General features: G+C 41.5%; 2 protein-coding genes across 3 annotated transcripts; one reads left to right on the top strand and one right to left on the bottom strand.

Annotated features, from left to right (window-relative positions):
* Positions 1-1143: 1143 nt before the first annotated feature.
* Positions 1144-19872, top strand: tecpr1a (tectonin beta-propeller repeat containing 1a). The gene is made up of 25 exons (XM_053640039.1): positions 1144-1338; positions 3624-3856; positions 3938-4120; positions 4192-4314; positions 4413-4535; positions 5969-6143; positions 6251-6351; positions 6466-6567; positions 7576-7724; positions 8073-8623; positions 9720-9865; positions 9961-10116; positions 10347-10496; positions 10800-10957; positions 14121-14248; positions 14354-14456; positions 14536-14632; positions 14776-14855; positions 14956-15012; positions 15598-15772; positions 16002-16137; positions 17047-17139; positions 17325-17431; positions 18210-18329; positions 18438-19872. The coding sequence occupies exons 2-25, from the start codon at positions 3632-3634 to the stop codon at positions 18582-18584; spliced, it is 3585 nt and encodes a 1194-aa protein (XP_053496014.1). The 5' UTR covers positions 1144-1338; positions 3624-3631; the 3' UTR covers positions 18585-19872.
* On the bottom strand, positions 19866-22830 carry bhlha15 (basic helix-loop-helix family, member a15). 2 transcript variants are annotated; one of them, XM_053640041.1, is made up of 3 exons: positions 22418-22830; positions 20862-20945; positions 19866-20772 (listed from the first exon to the last, which is right to left on the bottom strand). In XM_053640041.1, exon 3 carries the CDS (start codon positions 20740-20742, stop codon positions 20224-20226), a length of 519 nt encoding a protein of 172 aa, XP_053496016.1. In that variant the 5' UTR covers positions 20743-20772; positions 20862-20945; positions 22418-22830; the 3' UTR covers positions 19866-20223. The 2 variants fall into 2 exon arrangements, with proteins under 2 accessions (XP_053496016.1, XP_053496015.1); XM_053640040.1 differs by lacking the exon at positions 20862-20945 and having other exon boundaries at positions 22418-22828.
* Between the last annotated feature and the right edge of the window lie 636 nt (positions 22831-23466).

Raw genomic sequence — 23466 nt, 5'->3', positions numbered from 1 at the left:
TAGGCCATTTTTGTTAGTTCTATCGGGACATCTGTGAAATATATCTTAATATATTCTGTTGAAGGTACAAAGGTATAAAAAATATTTTAGACATTAGTAGCAGATCCTTTATGTCCCATAAGTTGTGAGGTAGGCCTCCATGGAGGGGACTAGTTTGTCCAGAACATCTCACAGATGCTCGATCGGATTGATGTCTGGGGAATTTGGAAGCCAAGTCAATCTTGAATTCTTCTCATGTTCCTCAAACCGTTCCTCAAACCATTCCTTAACAATTTGGATTGTGGCAGGACGCATTATCCTGCTGAAAGAGGCCACTGCCATTAAGGAATACTGCTATGAAGGGGTGTATAGTACTTGGTCTGCAGCAATGTCTAGGTAGGTGGTATGTGTGTCAAAGTAACATCTACATGAACGCCAGCAACCAAGGTTTCCCAGCAGAACATTGCCCAGAACATCTCACTTCCTCCACCGGCTTGCCTTCTTCCAACAGGGCATCCTGGTGCCATCTCTTCCCCAGGAAAGCAACGGACCCTGCCTTCCACATTATGTGATTCATCAGACCAGGCCACCTTCTTCCATTGCTCCAAGGTCCAGTTCTGATGCTCATGTGCCCATTGTAGGTGCTTTTGGCGGTATACTGGGGTCAGCATGGGCATTCTGACCAGTCTGCAGCTACACCGCCCCATACACAGCAATCTGTGATACACTACACTGTGGGTTCTGACTTCCAACAGAACTGACTGGCCTAACTGTTCCTTGCTGGCTAATATATCCCACCCCGTGACAGGTGCCATTGTATCTAGATATTCAGTTATTCACTTCACCTGTCAGGGGTTTTCATGTTATGGCTGATCGGTATGTATAATATACATCACATAAATACCTTATTTAAAAAAAGGAATAATAATCATATAGAGAAACCAGGACAAGTTGCTATCTCACTATAGTGAAACATGTAAACAAGTGAGTTTCCTCAGAGAAATGTGATGCTTTAACGCCGCCTGCTGGCTGACTAACACATTTATCCGTCATGCCGCTAGCAGAGGCCATTAGTAGCTTCAAAACACAGCTGATCCAAGTGGCTCCCTATTCCCTGCCTAAGTGCACTTCTGTAGGGCATCGAATAGCGTCTTCTACGCCCTGTCTAGTGCACTACGCACTGATTAACTAACCGTTTAAGATTAAGCCGCTGTAAACACGTTCGGCCACTTCCTGGTTGGGGATTAGTGGTAAGAGGTGGGGAAAAGGTTAATTTGTAGCAGTTTACGTTCAGTTACAGCCGCTTCAGTGACCTGTGAATAATCGCAGCGGATAAACCTTATGTCAGATTACGTCAAGGTAAGTGAGATGAGAGAGCAGTATTGTAATGGAAAGTGCTGTGACAGAGGGAGGGGGCAGGTGGGGAGTGGGGGAGGTGAGGAGAGGGGGATCCTTTTCATAATACCCGCTTTGCTAAAATCTTGTCTTGCTATATCCTAAGTTAGCTCCTTCCTTAATGTCGTGTGTTTTCCAGGAAGATAACTGTATCCACAGTTTCCTGGCATTAATTCTGTATATACGCTGACATCGGGTTGAGTACTGTTCTGGTCAGTGTGTGCTGTTTTTATTTTGCATTTCCTCATCAGTGTCCCCTGCCACAGAGATCAATAACCATTGTTACCAGCTACGTAAACAAACTGCGGTTAAGCAGCCGCTCTTCCTGAAAGCACGGTTCATTCAGCCGCAGGTAAATACTGGAGGCGCGGCTTTTACACACTTAGCGGTAATAAGCACTGAAAGCGGAAAACGAGCGTCCTCGAGCTCTTACACAACCAAGACAAATCAACTGTTATCCAAAATGATAACATTTTAAAGAAATGCATAACAAAACGAACACACTTGATACTATTTCTATATAGTGTAGAGGATCAATGTTTTTATTATCCTTTACATCGATAAAATCGATCAAGTTAAAAGAGACGCTATCATTAAGCCAAATACAAATACATTTGCTAAGGACATCTTTTAAGAAACTTTATTATAGTTGTTGTTGTTGTTGTTGTTGTTATACATCTAACCATAAGTAAACATTTAAAACTTCACAGAGGAAGTCTGATCTCAAAATATAATCATATTTTACTTCATGCATAATGCATGTAAAAGGGACATTTGAAATCTAAACCCCACTCAGATGGGTTCACAGTGACCAATAAAGATCAATTCATTTTACTGTAGACTTTTAAAGTAATTCAAATTCACAAGACTTCAATATAATTGAGCCAGGAGGCACTTTTTAATCCATTATCCATTGACGAGACGATGGAGGATCTCATGTAAAGCAAGTCATGGTTAAAATATCGCTTTAGTGAAGGTTATTTTCGAACCTCAGACATGTATTTGGTCATATAAGTTACATTGCTAGAGCCATATGTCCCTGCAGTTCTCACCTGGTTTCACACTGAAGCTAAGCGGGGTTGATCTTGGCTAGTACCTGGATGGGAGACGACCTGGAGAAAACTAAGGTTACTGCTGGAAGGGGTATTAGAGAGGTGAGCAGGAGGTGCTCACCCTGTGGTCTGTGTGGAGCCTAATGCCAGGGACTCTATACTCTATTAAAAAATGTGTTATTTTTTAATAGAGTATAGAGTCCCCGGCATTAGGCTCCACACAGATGTCTTTCAGATGAGATGTTAAATGGAGGTCCTGACTCTATGTGGTCATTAAAAATCGTGACACTTATCGTAAAAGAGTAGGGGTATAACCCTGGTGAAATTCCCCCATGGGCCCTGCATCTCTGAATTGGCTACATCACTCTCCACTAATAGCTGGTGTGTGGTGGGCATTCTGTCGCACTATGGCTGCTGTCGCATCATCCAGGTGGTGGTTGATGAGACACCCCCCCCCCCCCCACTGTATGTAAAGCGCTTTGCGTGTCTACAAAAGTGCTATATAAATGTAACACTAAATATGAAGCCTCTGAGACAATTTCAATTAGCTAATCCGAGGTTTATTGTTTGTTTATCGTTTTTTTTAACATGGACGTGACAAAGTAGAGCAGAGGGAATTTGTATGGTTTTATCAGGGGGACTTTTTTTTATGACTTTTAGCAGGTAGTAAGCTAGCAGGAATTTTGGAGTGGTTTAGAGAATTGATCAGCTACGACTTTAAAACTAAATATATTTTGTCAGAAGCAGCTCTTTGAGTTTTAGTAGGAACTCAGCAGAACTCACGCAGAACATAAGACTATATCAAGACCAGCACAACAGCTAATGAATTGAATTAGATACAGTTAATAAAATTCAAAAATGTCTAAAATCCAAACCAATGCCATTCCAGCGTTTAAGGCCAACTACAGTCTAACAGCTCTATTCAGTAAGCGACGCCAATTTGCTGGCTGTGTACAGTGCTGCGAAAAAGTATTTGACCCCCATCCTGATTTCTTCTGTTATTGTGTACATCTCAAAGCTACTAAATAGTTTTAGATCGTCAAATGAAATACAACATAAAGCAAAGGCAACCTGAGTAAACACACTATACAGCATGTATTTATTTATTTATTTATTTATTTTATTGAAGCAAAAAAAAAATTTGGATCAGGTACACTGGCAAATACTTTTTCACAGCAGTGTATATGTGTGTTGCAGAGCGCACCATGCCGAGCACCCTCCTGTGGGCTGTAGATGTGTATGGGAGGGTTTATAACCTGTCGACAGCAGGTCAGCAGTGGGAACATTGCCGTGATGCTCACCTGGAGTTCAAACGTGTCACAGCTGCGCTCCAGTGCTGCTGGAGCATCGCCTGTGATCACAACATCTATCTGTGTGTCCATGGCAGTGAGGTGCCGATCCGCTTCCGTGAGGAGACCTATGAAAATCAGGTAACCCTCAACCAGAGTGAGCACCATGTACATTATGTGTACAGAAAGTCGTCTCATTTGGTTAATGTTTGTTTGTGGCAGCGATGGAACCCGGTGGACAGTTTCTCAGACCGCCTGTTGCCTAGTGATCGCTGGCAGTGGAGTGATGTGACGGGGCTGCAGCATCAGCCGCTGGACAGCTTCCAGCCTCCATCCGAGAACTGGGAGTGGGAGGCTGACTGGTATGTGGACGAGAACTTTGGAGGAGAGCCCACGGAGAAAGGAGTAAGTGAACATGCTCGATCAGCTGCTGATGTGCTTGTAGCTGTAGCTCATTTAATGCACAACATTTGCAGGGTTGGACATATGCTATCGATTTCCCGGCCACTTACACTAAAGACAAGAAGTGGAACTCTTGTGTGCGCCGTCGCAGATGGTTACGCTACAGGAGGTACAAGTCACAAGATACCTGGGCTAAGGTGTGTATAGTTGGGTCTTATTTCTTGGTTTAATGTTTGCAAGTTTATTTGGCTTACTGGAAGTTATCGCTTATTTTCTTTGTGTTGTGTGTCACCAGATCCCCTTAGAGCAGACGGGTTCCCTGCCAGACCCATTTAATGATATAAGCTGCGGTGGTTGGGAGATCACAGAGGAGCCCAGGGGGCGTATTTCTCTATGGGCTGTCTCTCTGCAGGGGAGGGTCTGCATTTATACTTTTATTAAACAGGATTTAAAAATAATTGCTAGTTACATAAGATTAATTGTACAGAGCTGTGAAAAAGTATTTGCCTGATTTCTTCTGTTTTTGTGTATATCATACTAAATAGTTTTAGATTGTCAAACGAAATACAACATAAAACAAAGGCAACCTGAGTAAACACACAATACAGTTTTTATTTATTTATTTTAATGAAGCAAAAAGTTATCCAACACCTTTCACCAATGTGAAAAACTAATTGCCCCCTTTAGCAGCAATAACTGCAAGCAAACACTTTCGATAACTGGAGATCAGACTTTCACTTACTTCTAGGACTAGGACGTACTCCTATACTTTGGGTCATTGTCTTGCTGCATAATCCAGTTGCGCTTGAGTTTCAACTTGCAGACTGAAGACCGGACATTCTCCTTTCGAATTTTCTGCTAGAAAGCAGAATTCATGTTTCACTCAATTATTGCAAGTTTCCCAGGCCCTGAAGCAGCAGAGCATCCACACACCATCACACTTCCACCACCATGCTTGACTGTAGGTATGATGTTCAGATGTAACGGGTCCCCTGTCTTCAAACAGTTCCACTTTCGACTCATCAATACACAGAACATTCTCCCAAAATGTTTGAGGATCATCAAGGTGTGTTTTGGTAAAATTCAGACGAGCCTTAATGTTCTTCTTGGTTAGCAGTGGTTTTCATCTCGCCACTCTTCCATGGATGCCATTTTTGCCCAGAATCTTTCTGATAGTGGAGTCATGAACAGTGACCTTTATTGAAGCAAGAGAGGTCTGTAGGTCCTTTCATGTTGTCCTTGGCTCTTTTGTGACTTCCTGGATGAGTCGTTGCTGTGCTCTTGGAGGAATTTTGGAAGGTCGGCCACTTCTGGGAAGGTTCACTACTGTGCAGAGTTTTTCCATTTGGAGATAACGGCTCTCACTGTGGTCCTTTAGAGTCCCAGAGCCTTTGAAACAGCTTTGTAACCCTTCCCAGACTGATGTATTTCCATCACCTTCTTCTTCATCATTTCTGATATTTCTTTCAACGTTGGCATAGTGTGTTACTGGGTAAGACCTTTTAACCAAATTCATGCTGTTGAAAAAGTTTTATTTAAGTGATTATTTGATTGAACAGGGTTTGCAGTAATCAGGCCTGGTTGCGTCTGGTCCAGCTGAACCCCATTATGAATGCAGTTTCATAGATTTGGTGAATTAGTAACTATGGGGGGAAATACATTTTCAAACAGGCCCAGTTGGCCCAAATTATAACATTTACAAACTGTATTTTGTGTTTACTCAGGCTGCCTTTGTATTGTCTTAGATCTTGTTTCAATTTCTGAAACAGTTTAGTATGAGAGAACCACAAAAAAATCACTGTATAAGATGTATTTACATTGTGCTCTCACTCTCGCTGTGTTTTGGTGTAGGTATGGTTCCGCGATGGCATCGTCCACTTTAACCCCGAAGGCTCGGTGTGGGAGGAGGTGCCTACTCCAGGCGAGGTGGTGCAGATAAGTTGTGGGCCAGCTGACCTTCTATGGGGGGTGCTGTGGGAGGGACAGTTCCTGGTCAGAGAGGGCATTAGCAGAGACTGCCCTAAAGGTGAGTTAGTATGTACAGGAATACATTTAGTACACTGTAATATAATTAAATGTATAGGTGATTGTATTTATGTCAAATGTATGTAACAAATATTTCTGGATTACAAGGCACCACATGGGTAGTAGTTGAATCACCAAGCCCAGAAGTTGGAGCTATACATGTAGCAGTTGGCGTCAATGTGGTGTGGGCTGTGACAAAAGATCATAAAGTAAGAACAGAATCAGAGATGAGTCACTGACTGAACAGCCCTTTATTCTTTATTCATTCTCTGCATTTGTTACAGCTGTCAACATCTAACTTTTTTTCTGCTGCTTTATAACAGGTCTGGTTTAGGCGTGGTGTGAATTCTCACAACCCGTGTGGCTCAGGCTGGATTGGGATGGTTGGGGAAATGTTGATGATTAATGTGGGCCTCAATGACCAGGTTAGACACGAGAAACCCCTGTTTTGAACATTAGTAATCATAATTAAAATTGAGTTTCCAGGGACTACATTTATTAGAAGTCTATTAAGAAAGAGTACAATTTAGTCATTAATACAAACCCTTTTTTGTGTTATTCCCTTTGTCTTTTTTTTTTTTTTTTTTGCTTTCTTTCTTCTAGGTATTCTTTATGTAAGGAACCATTAAAAGAATACTCCAGCATTTTTCAACCACATGGACAATGTGTGTGTAATTTGTACAGGAATTCAAAACTGCGAATGGTACAGTTTAAATTGAAAGGTCTTAGGATGAGACAGACATGAGATGTCTAAATAAACTGTAAAGAAAAATGTAATTTAATTGAATGTTTTTGTGATGTCCGCTCCTAGATGTCCAACAAGTTATATATTAATTTCTTTGTCTTGGGGAAAAATGTTGACATTATTTTCTGTTGTAATTACACATGCATTATAGATGTGGTAGTTACATTTTCTTTCTTTTCTTTTTTTAAATGCTGTAATATTCCTTTATAGCTCGTTTTAGCTATGCAGAACCATGCAGGCTTGAATTACTCTCGTTGTGTGTTCAGTGATCTTTCTTTCCAGTTTAGCCTAGTTTAATCTAAAGCAGAAACATATCATATCAGGGGCAGTGGTGGCTTGGTGTTTAAGGCTCTGGGTTACTGATCAGAAGGTCGGGGGTTCAAGCCCCAGCACTGCTAAGCTGCCACTGTTGGGCCCTTGAGCAAGGCATTTAAACCTCTTTGCTCCAGGGGCGCTGTATCATGGCTGACCCTGCGCTCTGACCCCAGCTTTCTGACATGCTGGGGTATGCGAAGAAGAGAATTTCATTATACATATGTATATGTGATCAATTATCATTATCATTTAGCATTATCATATCAGTCACTGAATACTCCACAAGCACCAGAGAGCTTTATAGCCCAGCATAGTAGTGCAGCATGTAGCATGTATGTGGTGGACCTGATGTGGTGGACCTGATGTGTTGCAGGTATGGGGCATCAGCTGTGAGGACCGGGCAGTGCATTTCCGCCAGGGTGTGACTGTCAGTGAGCTGAGTGGGAAGGCCTGGAAGGCTGTGTCTGTGCCCCGAGACAGCGAGCGCTCTCACTCCAGCGCCAGTGCTAGCAGCCTGCAGAGGTGAGTGAAGGACAACGGTCTGGTGTTGTTTCAGTGACGGAAGCATGGGGGAGCTGTCAGCACGCTTTGTGTCAGCAGCGACACTGATTGGCTGTCTTCCAGTATGCTACATGGATAATCAACAGCTCTGGCCACCAGCTGGTGTCATTCATAACATAAGCTGATGCGTTGTCTGATAATGCCAGTTTGAAGTGTCTTATTATGTGTGCAGCTATAATGTGTGTGTGTGTGTGTGTGTGTGTGTGTGTGTGTGTGTGCGTGAGTGTGTGTATAGATTGCCATACTTATAAGGAGGTAATGGTCCAGCATGGGAATATTTAAACAAACATATTCAAATGTGTTTTGCAGTGCCGGGTGTTTTTTTGGGGGCGAGGTCCGCCTGCAATCTCAGACCTCCGACCTGAGTGATGTGGACTCCGAAACAGAGAAATCAGCAACGGAAAGAGTGCTGCCCTCCTCTGATGCTGATGAGGCCCCTAAAAAACGAATCCCCAAAGTGACCAGCGACAGCTTCATCTCAGAGCTGGTGTCTGATAGAGAAGGTCAGATTGGGCAACGCGCCCTCACACAGGCCACGTCCATTCCTGAGGAGGAGTGTGCGGAGGGAGATACAGAGGGAAAGGACAAGGCTGCCACGAATGTGCTGCATTCCTCTAGCCAATCAGGGTCACCGGACCCCCAGTGGAGCAACGTGGACCTGGAGGAGGCTCAGACACACCTGACCGTGGGAACCGGTGGGGATGCTGCTGCTGATACATGCAGCCTGTCATCTGTAGTCACCTACAACCTGGGCACAGAAGAGCCATACGGGCCTGATGATCACCCCTTGTGGGCCTGGGTTAGTGGAGGAGGCTGCTATATCGACTCCCATTCCCAACTCCCATGGTTCAACTCTACAGGTCAGCTGCTTGCGCCTGATGAGTTTAGTCTCAGCAATATTTATATTAATATCAACAATATTTATAGGATTTAGATATTGGGTGGTGGTTAAGACTTTGGCCCTACCAATCAGAAGATTGAGTTCAAATCCCACCACGACCAATATTCCATTGTTGGGTCCTTGAACGTGGCACGGCCGTTAACCTGATACTGCTCAACCAGTCTGTACAGGAGTTTTTTCCGTGATTGTCGCAGCCAAAAATGCTTGATTTTGCTGTGGCGTTTTTCAAAATTTGCGATGCAACTTGTGGAGTATTTTGTGTTTTATTTATTTATTTATTTATTCATTTTTTTGCGTAAAACTACATGAACTGGCACACTCGCAGTCTTTTGCAGTGATGATTGTTGGTAAATGAGACCTTTTAGCTATACTCATGTGAATCTAAGAGGGCTTTGGCTGAATGTGCGTTGTGATGCGTGAAGTCACGTGATGCGTCTTGGCCCAAATCTGCCGAAAATCTGCGATGATATTGAAAACTTGAAAGCTGCTCCGAATATTGTGGAGTTTGCTTGATTTTGTGTTCATTTCTGCGATCGTGAAATCCTGGAGGGATTTCCACTTTCAACTGTCACTTTGTGTAAAAGCATCAGCCAAATGAGTAAATGTAAATTAGCGCCAGTTAGAGCAGGGAAAGTCAGGTGATTAAAGTTCTGACCCTGCGTTTTGACATTGGATATCTTCCAAAGCTGTGTCACAGGACAAACAGTGATTTCCTCTTGGAGATTAAATGACATGTTTAAATAGCTCCACAGCTCCCAGGGTCATCCTGTAAGAGGCACAGCACTCAGTGTTTAGAGCTGCCTTTAAATTAGTGTCTTATTATTATGAAAGCATATTATACAGTAACTACTATGAAATATTCAATGACTATAGTAGTGACTGAGTTTACTTCACTTGGTTTTTAAGTTAGAGTCATATTGTTTTCCACAAAATATAAACCTGGCTAGTCATTAATATATTACGTTGTTGCATAGAGACAAAGAAAATGCTCGTTTGAAAAGCCAGGTGTCCATGAAGTTTTGACGGGCTGATGTACGTACACTGTCTCTGTGCAGGTCTGGCCTCCTCTATGCAGGCCATGTCGCTCTCCATCACACCTGCGCAGACCGCAGCCTGGCGCAAGCAGATCTTTGAACAGCTCAGCGAGAGGTCAAAGAGAGAGATGGAAAACTTCCGGCATTACGAACAGGCCATTGAACAGGTGCTACTCCCAACGAATCGAACCTAAAAGCTGTTTTCTGTATTTACATTATCTTTCAATTCTGTTCTCTTCTCTTCCTCTTTCACTTCCTTCAGTCTGTTTGGGTGAAAAAGGGCTCCATGCAGTGGTGGAGGGACTGGAAGCCTCACAAGTGGCTGGATGTGCAGTTTGCACTCGAGCAATTCTCAGGATCTGAGGGCAACAAGGATGGCATCCTATTCATATACTATACCTTTAATGATGAAAAGAAGGTGATTTCCACACAAATCTGAGAGCATTCGCTGCTCCTTAATGCTCATGTTAATAATGAGGAGCCCAAATACAATTTTCTTTTTTTCAGTAAAATTTGGGTTGAAAACCAACATTCAGTGTACAAGTAGCCTACCTTGCATATAACATTGCCTGGTTATGTTAAGAAACAACACTGTAACAGTAATGTAGTGTTTAGAACCAGTGTCCTCGTTCTTGTTTCTCCCTGCAGTATCTACATGCATTCATTAACGAGGTCACCATCCTGGTACCAGTGCTGAACAACACAAAGCACACGTTTGCTATCTACACACCGGAGAGGACTAAGCAGAGGTGGCCCATCCGCCTTGCAGCTGCCACTGAGCTGGAGATGTACGACTGGGTAAGGAACGACAGCACTTCTAAACAGTGCTTCTGATTTTACTCATTGTTCATTAGTGGAATGAATGAGTGAATGAGGCAGGAATGTGCTAGTTGGTAAATGTTCAGTTAGTTAGATAAATGCTCTTTTGTCTGACAGCTTTACACCTCTCACAGACGTGTAGTTTTGACAACACTTTGACTAAACCCTGACATGTGGCATCTTGTTTAGTGACGGTTTAGGCAGGCATCCCATAACAATTAGCAGATCGTGTTTATCTTGCTGTTGCTGTTTTTTGGAGTGACACTATGCGTTTTCTCGTAGCTGGCCTTGCTCAGTCTGTCCTGCTGTGATTCCCGTGGCATCCAGGGTCCACCTTCCAAACAGGCTATCTGGTCTGTTACCTGCAAAGGAGACATTTTTGTCAGTGAGCCCACACCAGGGCTGGAGGCCTCTCCTTACCCTACACCCTGTGACCAAATGTGAGCTGTTTCTCTGTTTCGCTATCATGAGGCTTTTCCAAACTGCTGAACTGCATGCTTATGATTATTAGGTATTGTGTCCTTGAAGAAGTGCTGCAAAATTATTGGCACCCTTCATTAGCTACAATGCATGCTATATATATATATAATATAATGTATAAATAATGATAACACTGTCTAGGTTTGTTTTACCACAAGATTTCTTTCAAAGATTCACAGCAGTACAGTTTTTTTAATGCAAAACACTGGTTTCATGGTGTTTTTTTTTTTTTCTAAATTGATTTCAGTCTCCAGAAAGTCAGATAATGCTTTTGACTTCACTATATTATCCATGTACTGACCACAAAGGGGGTTGAACATGTAAAGTATCTTTTTGTTATTTTCCATGAGCAAAATCTAAGAGCTTTCAACACAAAAGAGACAGGGGGTTCTTAAAAGTTGGATAATGTATATAAAATGTTTATATATATATATATATATATACAGTATCTCACAAAAGTGAGTACACCCCTCACATTTTTGTAAATATTTGATTATATCTTTTAATGTGACAGCACTGAAGAAATGACACTTTGCTACAATGTAAAGTAATGAGTGTACAGCTTGTGTAACAGTGTAAATTTACTGTCCCCTCAAAATAACTCAACACACAGCCATTAATGTCTAAACCACTGGCAACAAAAGTGAGTACACCCCTAAGTGAAAATGTCCAAATTGGGCCCAAACTGTCAATATTTTGTGTGGCCACCATTATTTTCCAGCACTGCCTTAACCCTCTTGGGCATGGAGTTCACCAGAGCTTAACAGGTTGCCACTGGAGTCCTCTTCCACTCCTCCATGATGACATCACGGAGCTGGTGGATGTTAGAGACCTTGTGCTCCTCCACCATCCGTTTGAGGATGCCCCACAGATGCTCAATAGGGTTTAGGCCTGGAGACATGCTTGGCCAGTCCATCACCTTCACCCTCAGCTTCTTTAGCAAGGCAGTGGTCATCTTGGAGGTGTGTTTGGGGTCGTTATCATGCTGGAATACTGCATACTGATCATGCTCTGCTTCAGTATGTCATAGTACATGTTGGGATTCATGGTTCCCTCAATGAATAGCCGTATGAGTGCTGCCAGTATTGCTGCAGAGGTAGAAGGGGTGGGGGGTCAGCCTGTCAGTGCTCAGACCATACGCCGCACACTGCATCAAATTGGTCTGCATGGCTGTCGTCCCAGAAGGAAGCCTCTTCTAAAGATGATGCACAAGAAAGCTGGCATACAGTTTGCTGAAGACAAGCAGACTAAGGACATGGATTATGAGACCAAGATAATCTTATTTGGTTCAGATGGTGTCAAGCGTGTTTGGCGGCAACCAGGTGAGGAGTACAAAGACAAGTGTGTCTTGCCTACAGTCAAGCATGGTGGTGGGAGTGTCATGGTCTGGGGCTGCATGAGTGCTGCCGGCACTGGGGAGCTACAGTTCATTGAGGGAACCATGAATGCCAACATGTACTGTGACATACTGAAGCAGAGCATGATCCCCTCCCTTCGGTGACTTGGCCGCAGGCCAGTATTCCAGCATGATAACAACCCCAAACACACCTCCAAGACGACCACTGCCTTGCTAAAGAAGCTGAGGGTGAAGGTGATGGTTTAAACCCTATTGAGCATCTGTGGGGCATCCTCAAATGGAAGGTGGAGGAGCACAAGGTCTCTAACATCCACCAACTCCGTGATGTCGTCATGGAGGAGTGGAAGAGGACTCCAGTGGCAACCTGTGAAGCTCTGGTGAACTCCATGCCCAAGAGGGTTAAGGCAGTGCTGGAAAATAATGGTGGCCACACAAAATATTGACAGTTTGGGCCCAATTTGGACATTTTCACTTAGGGGTGTACTCACTTTTGTTGCCAGTGGTTTAGACATTAATGGCTGTGTGTTGAGTTATTTTGAGGGGACAGCAAATTTACACTGTTACACAAGCTGTACACTCAATACTTTACATTGTAGCAAAGTGTCATTTCTTCAGTGTTGTCACATTAAAAGATATAATCAAATATTTACAAAAATGTGAGGGGTGTACTCACTTTTGTGAGATACTGTATATATGTATATATATATATATATATATATATATATATATATATATATATATATATATATATATATATATATGTATATATGTATATATATATATATATATATATATATATATATATATATATATATATATATATAATATGACACGCACAGCGGCAAAGTCAGGGCCATAATAGTCCTTTTTGTCATTTGCCATGAAGAACACTTCACCATTCTCAAGTCACTTAATGAGGACAGTGCTGAAGGCAAAGAAGAGCCCCAAATATCCACAGTCCAAAATGATTTAGTTAGGTTGGTTCTTGGATTTCAAAATTAAAGAAAACATTTTGATAACATTTTAAAGATTTTGTTCAAATAAAACTCTTCTCATAGTCCTCATATGTTTACGCTTCAAATATCATTCATTACATTGCAGCTAAATGTATAGAATACACAACCCAGACCTTTATGTAATAACAGTTGGTCAGTGAATACGTGTAGAATGAGTATGTACAGTTGTCCTGTAAGTACAAACATAATCAGAACATTTTAGAGAGTAATACAGGAAGCAGTATACATTAAGCATGCAGGGAAATAGCACAAGTGGAGCTGTTCTGAAGATGATGTTTTTAAGGTTTTGGGTATCGGTGAGTTGAACCATTTACCTGATGTATATACACTTGCAGAGCACTTTATTAGGAACACCAGTACACCTATTCATGCACCTGCACATTCATGCGAATGCATCCTTTCATGGCCACAGTTTACCATCTTCAATGCTACTTCCTTTCATGCTACTTCCATCATGATGATGCAGCATGTCATAAAGCAAACCTCGTCTCAAACTGGTTTCATGAACGTGACAGTGAATTCAGTGTTCTTCAGTGTCTTTCCCGGTCACCGGATCTGAATCCCCACCCTTGGGATGTTATAGAAAGGGAGATTCACAGCATGCAAGTGCACCTGACACACATGCAGTAATTGCATGGTGCAAATAGTGTTCCTAATAAAGTGCTCAGTGAGTGTATATTGGTCATGGTATGACTGCATTACAGAATGTTTTGTTTTAAGGCCTAATCAGGTAGTTTCATTTTTGGGCAGGTTCTGGTGCCAAGTTGGAGGGCATCTGAGAATTGTGGAGTGTAATAGTCTAGGAGTCGTGTGGGGGATCGGCTATGACCACACAGCGTGGGTCCACACCGGAGGCTATGGTGGAGGCTTCTTTCAGGGTAAATGAGCGTCTATGAATATTCTTTCCTTAAGTATTTGTCATGCATCCAGACAAACTGCAGACATATCAGTTCATAAAATAAATATATTCTGTTCATATCCAGGTCTTGCCAGCAGCACAGATAACATCTACACACAGACCGATGTTAAGACTGTGTATATTTATGAGAACCAGCGCTGGAATCCTGTTACTGGCTACACAAACAAGTAAATGCCACACCCTGCACACTTAGTGATGTAATGGTGTGTGTGTGCACTCACTGTACTTTTTGTGTGTATCCTGCAGAGGGCTCCCTACAGATCGCTACATGTGGAGTGATGCTTCAGGCCTCAAAGAGTGTACTAAATCCAACACTAAACCCCCCTCTCCTCACTGGTCATGGGTTTGTGATGCTACTCACTAGCTTATCAGTTTCTTAGACTACAAATCTGATAGCATTTGTTTGAGAAAGAGTTGGGCTCTTTATTTCTTTGTCATATTATAATGTGAGGTAAAGATTGTGTAGCGTGTCTGTTTGATTGGCAGGTGTCAGACTGGGCCATCGACTATGGTGTATCTGGAGGAACAGACAGAGAGGGCTGGCAGTATGCGGCTGATTTTCCAGCGTATGTTTGCAAATATTCATTATATTGCATCCGTGCAGTGTAATGTGATCTCTAAATTGGCACAAGCTGTTTTTGTTAACAACATTATTTGTTTTGTCAGGTCATATCACGGTCATAAAACCTTGAAGGACTTTGTCCGTCGCAGGCGTTGGGCCAGGTATTATTAGCTCAGTCCTTATGTGTGTGTGTTTGGACATGTGTAGAGAAACTCTTCTATATAATATGAAATATTGTATGGTTGCAAAAGATTGTTAAAATACTTGTAGAAATAAAATCCTACTCATTAGTCCTCATATCAGGACCCTAGTATTTTAAGGATCTATATACCCATTTATTCCTAATCTACCTAGAACCTCATAATATGATATACTGTATACTGTAGGACATGATTTGTTTAAGCTTAAAATATCACTCATTACACGCATTATTAATACACGCAATAGACCCTAACTTGTCATTGCCAATTACAATTACAATTGCCCCCCCGGTCATGTTTTCAAACTGCTTCACACACACATCATAATGCAGTTAAATACGCTTGGAGGAGATTGTTAACTGTGCCAATTTTCATCAGTGGAGCACTGAGAGAGACCATCCATCCAGTATGGCCAGTTAACTCTGGTCCATGGATGGCTAGCAAATTGTTGCTATTTGAACGTGCGATAACAGGACAATCGGTTGGGCGATTCATGTCACTGTGCATTTACATCATTTACATGGTGTTCTCTTTTTCCCTGTACAGGAAGTGTAAACTCACTACAACTGGGCCATGGCAGGAAGTCCCACCCATCCCTCTGAGTGATGTTACAATTTTGCCATGTGGCCCAAAGACCACAGTGGAGCAGGTGCCTTTGTGGGCCATCAGCAGCAAGGGAGACGTGCTCTGCCGTTTAGGCGTCTCCTCACTCACACCTGCTGTAAGATATCATTTATTAAAACTTTACACACATTATTTATTTACTTTAATGGTGTTAAATCCATAATATATATATATATATATATATATATATATATATATATATATATATATATATATATATATATATATATATATATATACTTTTCAGTAGTTTAATAGTAATTATGGTCAGATTTGTACAGCCTGAATGAATGCACGATTTGTGTCATCTTAAATGGGGATTCTAGGGAACTTCATGGCTCCATGTAGGAACGGACCAGCCTTTCAAGTCCATCTCTATTGGAGGGGTGTATCAGGTGTGGGCTGTTGCCAGAGATGGCTCAACATTCTACAGGGGAGCTGTGTCCTCCCAAAACCCTGCAGGTGACCCACTCATCATTCTTATTAGCTACTGCTTGTCTTTTCACATGCCTCTACTGCAGACCTGCCAGACTTCACCTGTTTTGTAAAGGGGCTCTGCATTTTAACACCAGAGTATGAGTTATCATTCAAAAATCCACCAAAATCTGTATAATGTAATTGTGTTTCATCTGGAATGACTGGATAGTTGTGCAAGAGTAAATCTTCAATGCTTTTTTTGTGAAAGAAAATAAATTTTGGCAAAAAAAAAAAAAGGAAATTAAAATAGGCCTGCAATGAGGTATCAAATCTAACACTTTGCAAACATTTTAATGATAATTCAACTTCAAAAGTGATTTTAAAAATGCAGTTTGTTTCCTTTGCACTTCTGTCCCAGTCAGCACAGATACATTCAAACCGTTTGAGAAGCAGATCAAAAGTTAATCCGTGAGCAGTGTGGAAACATTTTACAGTTTCTACGAAGGACGTTAGATAAAAGATTTATAAAAGCACTGAGTTTATCAGTGAAAGACTGAAAGCTTACAGTCATAGTCTTGACTGACAAAAAGAAACATGATTTGGTCATGGTATCAGCGGCCAATAAAAATGAAAGCAAAAAAAATCCTTGATACTTTCTTTCTTTGTTAAAGGTCTGTTGTTTTGTAACACTTTTAATACTTTATATAGTATTTGGTGATGTGCTTCTCAGCTTTCTGGCAAGTTTAATTTAAAATATCCATTCAGAGGAGGATCTCCATTGCCTGTGATGCCCAAGGCTCTGTAAACAGAAGAAAAAAAATCATGCAAGTCATACACTGCAGGCTGACTGCAGAATGTTATGCATCATCATCATCATCATCTCTCTCTTTCACTCTCATTCTCTCTCGCGCTCTCTCTCTCTCTCTCTCTCTCTCTCTGCCTCTGTGTGTACAGGAGACTGCTGGTACCATATACCTTCTCCAGCTGCGCAGAAGCTCAAACAGGTGTCAGTGGGCAGGACATCAGTCTATGCAGTCGATGAAAATGGTAATACTACCATTAACTGTGATTCAGTGTGGCTCAGAAACTCTCTTACGCAAGTGTCATATATGTGCATTTGTTAAGTAGGTGCACATGATATTATGCACTACATGATATAGCATGCCACAGGTTTATCCTGTGTAATGCTCTGTAGCTCACTGTAATATTGCGGTGCGACTCTGTATCTGCAGGAAACTTATGGTATCGACATGGTGTGACACCCAGTTACCCTCAGGGTTCATTGTGGGAGCACATCTCAAATAATGTGCGCAAAGTGTCTGTTGGGCCGCTGGACCAGGTATGTAGAGTATGTAGAATACTGGCTGGTTTCTGCCACTGAACATGTGCAATTGAGATTCAAATACGTAAATGCCACTCATGTCAAACTGTGGCAAATGTTTGTGGATACCTGACCATCACATTCATATGTACTTTTTGAACACCCCATTCCAGATGTAGTCCCCCCCTTTGCTGTTTTAATAACCTCCACTCTTCTGGGAAGGCATTCCACTAGTTTTTGGAGTGTGGCTGTGAGGATTTGTGTTCATTCAACCACAAGCGTATTAGTGAGGTCAGGCAATGATGTCAGGTGAGGCGGCCTGGGATGCAGTTGGTGTTCAGGTTCATCCCAAAGGTGTTCAGTGGGGTTGAGGTCAGGACTCTCGAGTTCTTCCACTCCAACCTTGGCAAACAATGTCTTCATTGACGTCAATTTGTGCACGGATGATTGTCATGCCGGAACAGGTTTGGACCTTAGTTCCAGTGAAGGGAAATTGTAATGCTATAGCATACAAAGACATTCAAGACAATTTTGTGTTACTTTGTGGCAGCAGTTTGGAAAAGACCCATATCTGGGTGTGATGGTCAGGTGTCCACAAATGTTTGGCCATATAGTGTGTAACAACCAAGATTTAACCTAGCTGGTTAACTTACCATGCAAGTTTACTTATAAACTAATCCACACCCACAGATTATATAATATTGATAATTAGAAACAGCTGTTTAAGAGGGGTTAATCATTATTAACCAAATATTTTTAGCACTCGTGTACAGTAGCCAGTTGTTGCTATTTTCAGGTGTGGATCATTGCTGATAAGGTCCAGGGCAGCCACAGTCTGAGCTGTGGGACGGTTTGCCGCAGACTGGGGGTGCAGCCTCTGGAGCCTAAAGGACAGTCGTGGGACTACGGCATCGGGGTGGGTCTGTCTTAAGTGATAGATTGTAGTACAGTGCTTCATTTTAAAATTGTTTAGCCATTTCTATGATGAGCCTGAAAGATACAAACCTCCTATATCTAAACACAGGGTGGTTGGGACCACATCACAGTGAGAGGCAATGCCTTGGAGGCCCCACGTATCCTCATGCCATCGTTGACCGACAGCGGAAACAGTCGTGTGACGCCACATGGTTTGCAGCCGCCAGAAATGAACGGCAACACTGTAGGACGTTAGCAACATATCCCTTTGCCTTCTACCTAACCTCCTCCTTCCCTCGCTGTACTCTCTAGCCCTGGTGTAGCATCCCACCCTTTCCCTTCTAGCCATGTAGTTAATGTGTGGTGGAATCGACACTCATTCTCATAAGCTTCTGATAGTCTTTCTAACCTTTACCTCTCAGTACTGATACATCCAAATGGATCCTTCCTTCATACCAAAATGAAGTGCTCCCATGCCATCACGTTGGTTAGAATATTTCTAAAAAACTGTATAAACATAGACTTTTTACATAGTTATTTTGTATAGTAGGTCTTAATTGATTTCTATTTATTTATTTATTTATTTATTTATTTATTTGTCTGTCTGTCTGTGGTTACATGTGTTTGGTCTTGGTTTTGTATTTCGTTTCTTTATTTGATTTTAGTAGTAAGTAATACAGTGTGTTCAGGGCTTAGTGTAGACTTGACAAGGTACTCTGCAGTTGAAGACATCACAAACAAAGCACACACATTTACAGACGAGGCCATTTTACCAGTGTGAAAAGAAAAAAGCGATAGAGATCAGAGTTAGATCGTACAAGTTCATTGACTGCTGGTAACATTCATTTCCTACTAAGCATTCAACATTAAAACCGGAGCAACATCCTGTTCTGGAGAAGCTTTACGAAGAACTGTCAGCTGGTTGCTTGAAAAATAAAGCATCACCCATTAGGTTGGCTGTTATCTGTAAGCTTACTGTAGTGGCGTCATCGATACTTGTGCAATACTTAGCAGTTAGACAATGATAGGGACGTTTTACTTTTCTCAGGAATCCCAAAGCTCTTAAAATTTCATATATGTATATGTTTCATTGAAATGACTAACAGAAAATGATCTGTATTGTTCCAAAGGCAGCACAAATGAGATCTTGGAGAATTTTTATTTTTTAAGACTTTCATTATGGCCAGTGCTGCTGTATGATCATGGTCATATTAATGAGACTTTTATGCTGGCAGGTGAAATGTGGTTTTCTCTTTATGGTAAGTATGGTTGTAGGGCATTATGTGTGGATAAATATAAATAAAAATAAATTCATTAAATATATAGACACAAAAAATAAAAACAACTTCAATGCTGTTTCTGGTCAAATGGACACAAATAAAAAGGTTTGTACAGTTTACAGTTAAACTCCTGGAATGATGAACTGTAAAAAGGTCAATTATGGTGTAACATAAAAACTGTATTTGTTAGGTACACTCAAACACTCCCCAGTGTTAATGTATGCATGACATGTGCCCTTTCAATAAATGTGACTTTAAATTTTCCTTAAAGTTTTCTTCTCCATTACTGTAATTCCCTGTCAATCACTGTAAGTAAGGCTTTTGTATGCGTGTCATTATATACTCTCTAATGTGCCGGATTCAATTTTTTTTTCCCCCAATTGGTCCCTGTATGAATAAGGAATATGTGCTTTATTATGGCACAGTGGGAATGGATACAGTTCAGCATTGAATACTATTTAACACAAAGTAATCTTTTCAAACCAAAATGGGACTTTTGCTTCCTCTGTAAGCCCGTCTCAGAGCCCAAGTCTCAGAGTTCCTCATCGGCATCACTGTGCACAGTCTTGAGAACACTTTCCAGTGCTCTGGATGCTACAGTGGCCGGAGCTGGTGTTAGCTGCTGTGGCTGAAGCTGCGGATTTGGTCCAGGTACTTGACCAGATCACTGTGGCCCTCATCTTCCAGGTGCTGCTGAGTGTCCACGTGGGGCAGGCAGGCATCGGACATGCCCAGGATGATGGTAGTCAAGGCTTTGATGTAGTTCTTGGCCAGTGTGAGAGTCTCGATCTTGGAGAGCTTTTTGTCCATTCGGACATGCGGAATGGCCTCCCGCAGGGCCTGAAATGCATTGTTCAGTTTGTGCATCCTCTGCCGCTCTCTCTCGTTGCTCTCCAGCCTGCGCACGTTACGCTCCTTGGTGCTGCTGTGTTGGCATCGGCGACGGCGTGTGCCCATCCTTGTTCTGGCACGGCCCTCGATGCCCGATGCCCGCCATGATGCCCCCAGAGGGAGAGAGGCCTCGGATCCCTCCTGTTCACTGGAGCCAGGCTCTACATCCAGCTGCAGGTCAGCATGCTCCTGTTCAGCCCATGAGTGCTGCCTCCTCTTTGAGCCCTTTCCTTTAGACTTCATGCTTAAATCACCCACACCACCGTGCAGGCCCTGAGGTAAAAGAAACATGACTCTGTGATCAACCGTGTCTGAGTGAGAAAAAATATGACGTACGAATGTGACATACGAACTCTTATTACTTGCAAAGTGTCTCATGGTCTGCACAGGCTCAGCATCAGTGAGACGTGGTGTGGCTCTGGTCATGTGACTTTTCAGGGAGAATTCTGATGAATATTTAAAAACTTATTCATATTCACTGACGTGTACTCATTTTTACAGTGTTATGGATGTCACATGATGTCCACAAAGTTTTATGGAAGACCAAAAATGTCATTTCTGCTTGTTTTTGGGGGGTGCCTGTGTTCAGTACTGAATTTATTTGTGATGTCACACTCCACAGTTGTGGTTAATGCTTCATATGAACATAGACACTCATGGCTTTAATAATTTGCAGTTTTTCATAACTAAATCGTTTTGCGTTGTTTTTTTTATGTTTGTTTATTTTAACCAAGCCTGTTAGTTTTAAATTAATATAATATAGTTTTATCTCTGTTTATCTAATGTTATTGTGTGAATTTTTTGCCCAGCACAAGGTGCTCACACCCCTCCTCTTTCCCATCGTTCTGCTCACCAGCAGCTAAACACAAAGTCATGATACTCTACACACAGAAACCCAACAGTGTCCTGACTAATCTTATATCAGACTTACGACGATAAAATAACTCGTTTGTTAATACTGACTGAAAATATCTGATAAGTCGATTTCCATCCCACCCGCGAAATCCACCATATGCCACTGTACTGCTAGAAAGGACCTTCGTGGAGAACATTACACATTTCCCACATTGTGATGAAGAAAATCTGGTATCATGGATGGGAGAGAAATTTGTTGTGTCAAATAACTGAAATGTAAGGTGGCCTAGGAAAAACTCTTAACATGGTAAAATGTCGGCTTTTTCGTCTGCACTAGTGTAAGTTGCCATTTTAGTAGATACAATACACCGATCTAGTGCCAAAGTATACTTTTCCCTTGTCGCCGGTGTGATACCATCTTTTCAACCTTTTTTAGATTATATCTTTCACCTGCATACGTGAACATAGTATACTGTCTCATTTCAAAATAATCTAAGGTGCATAATTGGACCTAAAGGTTCACTGGTGTATCTTTGAACACATACAGTACTATAAGCTAGTGAACCACTTGCACATTCCCTGGTAAAAGCTGTACCAGCCAGGCAACACGAGCATGTAGAGTTTTATACCTTTTGTTTCTGAGGGTGTAAACCATGAATGAACCAAATATTTAAGTTGCACTCAGACTTTAATTGTTCTATGGTAATGTTGACATTTCAAAGGAATTGCCTTCAACAACAACACAGCCTGAAAGACTTATCACTAGGTTTCAGTTTATTCCTTAAAGTCTGTCATTCAGGACACATATCTTCAGGGTGATAAAGGACGTGGCCTGAGAAGTTCTCCCTCAGCTCCCTGAACAGACATTTTCTACCATTACAAAGAAGCTGTGAGTGTCTTAATCTCAGGCACTAATACATCATTATTTCAATAACATGGAGGTTGTTTTTAGCATTACAGGTTATAACATCATTATTATTATTATTATTATTATTATTATTATTATTATTATTATTAAAAATGTCATAATGTCTTATGGAAGAAAAAAAAAGTGATGTCTTACCGTGAAGCTGAATTGTACACAAGTGCTGCAAAAGTCCCTGACAGCCAATGCCACGAAGTTAAAGAAGAGCACTCATTAAGGCTTCCCTCAGAGCAGAGCTGGAAGTCACTGACCGTTTTCTTAATACAATGAAGCGATAACGGTCACATGCGCGCTTACCTGTTTCTGTCTTATGTCCACGTAGCACTGCTTCCACCAATCAGAGCAGAGATCCGCGGAACCATCCAAAACCGCACACTCACGAGCTAAATAGTGTGATAACTCCACCACAGGTTGTCGCGGTTAGTGTAATCGGGACACTATTGTGCCTGCGGAGAGGTTTGGGAGGTGTCCCGCAGCTGCCTGGGGCGCGCGCGTGTATCCGGAGCGCACGAGGAAACGGTTATAAATTTGAATATTTTGCAGTACTTGAGAAATTAAGAATTAAGGTGTGTGTGTGTGTGTGTGTGTGTGTGTGTGTGTGTAAAAACTGTAAGGAATGAAACCATGTAGAAATGTATATATGTATCTATCTTTCTTTTTGTTTACACAACTCATGTTATGGTTGCTGCCTTAAGCAAACTCACACTAGCAGCATTACTACAGTTATGTACCACATTAACAGCTTGATCAAGTTTGCATTTCCATTTCCCAAAGTATGCATGTCACCTTATTTATTTATTTATTTATTTATTTATTTATTTATAATAAAGCACTTCAGGAATAAATGAAGCGTATAACTTATTACTTTAAACAAACAAACAAAAAAAACATTTACACACAGTTGCCTTTGTAAAACCTGTTATACTGGATGTATGGGAGCCACCCTGTTAATACACTTTAACTGCTAATGAAACATGAAATAAATCAAACATAGACACGTTTGTTTACAGTTATCTTTTAAAGAAAAGTTGAAGCCTGTGAAGCTTAAATACTGTATATTTAGTATATATGTATATGTAACCAGTCATTCGAAACTCAGTTGTGTTTTTGAGAGTAAAGTAATAAAAAAAAAATAATAATGATTATCATCATAAATGTTTCTCACTTAGCTTAATAGAGACCTCTGA

The sequence above is a fragment of the Ictalurus furcatus genome, chromosome 13 (genome assembly GCF_023375685.1).
Source record: "Ictalurus furcatus strain D&B chromosome 13, Billie_1.0, whole genome shotgun sequence".
NCBI lineage: Eukaryota > Metazoa > Chordata > Actinopteri > Siluriformes > Ictaluridae > Ictalurus > Ictalurus furcatus.
This window is presented reverse-complemented; position numbering and strand designations above follow the sequence as displayed.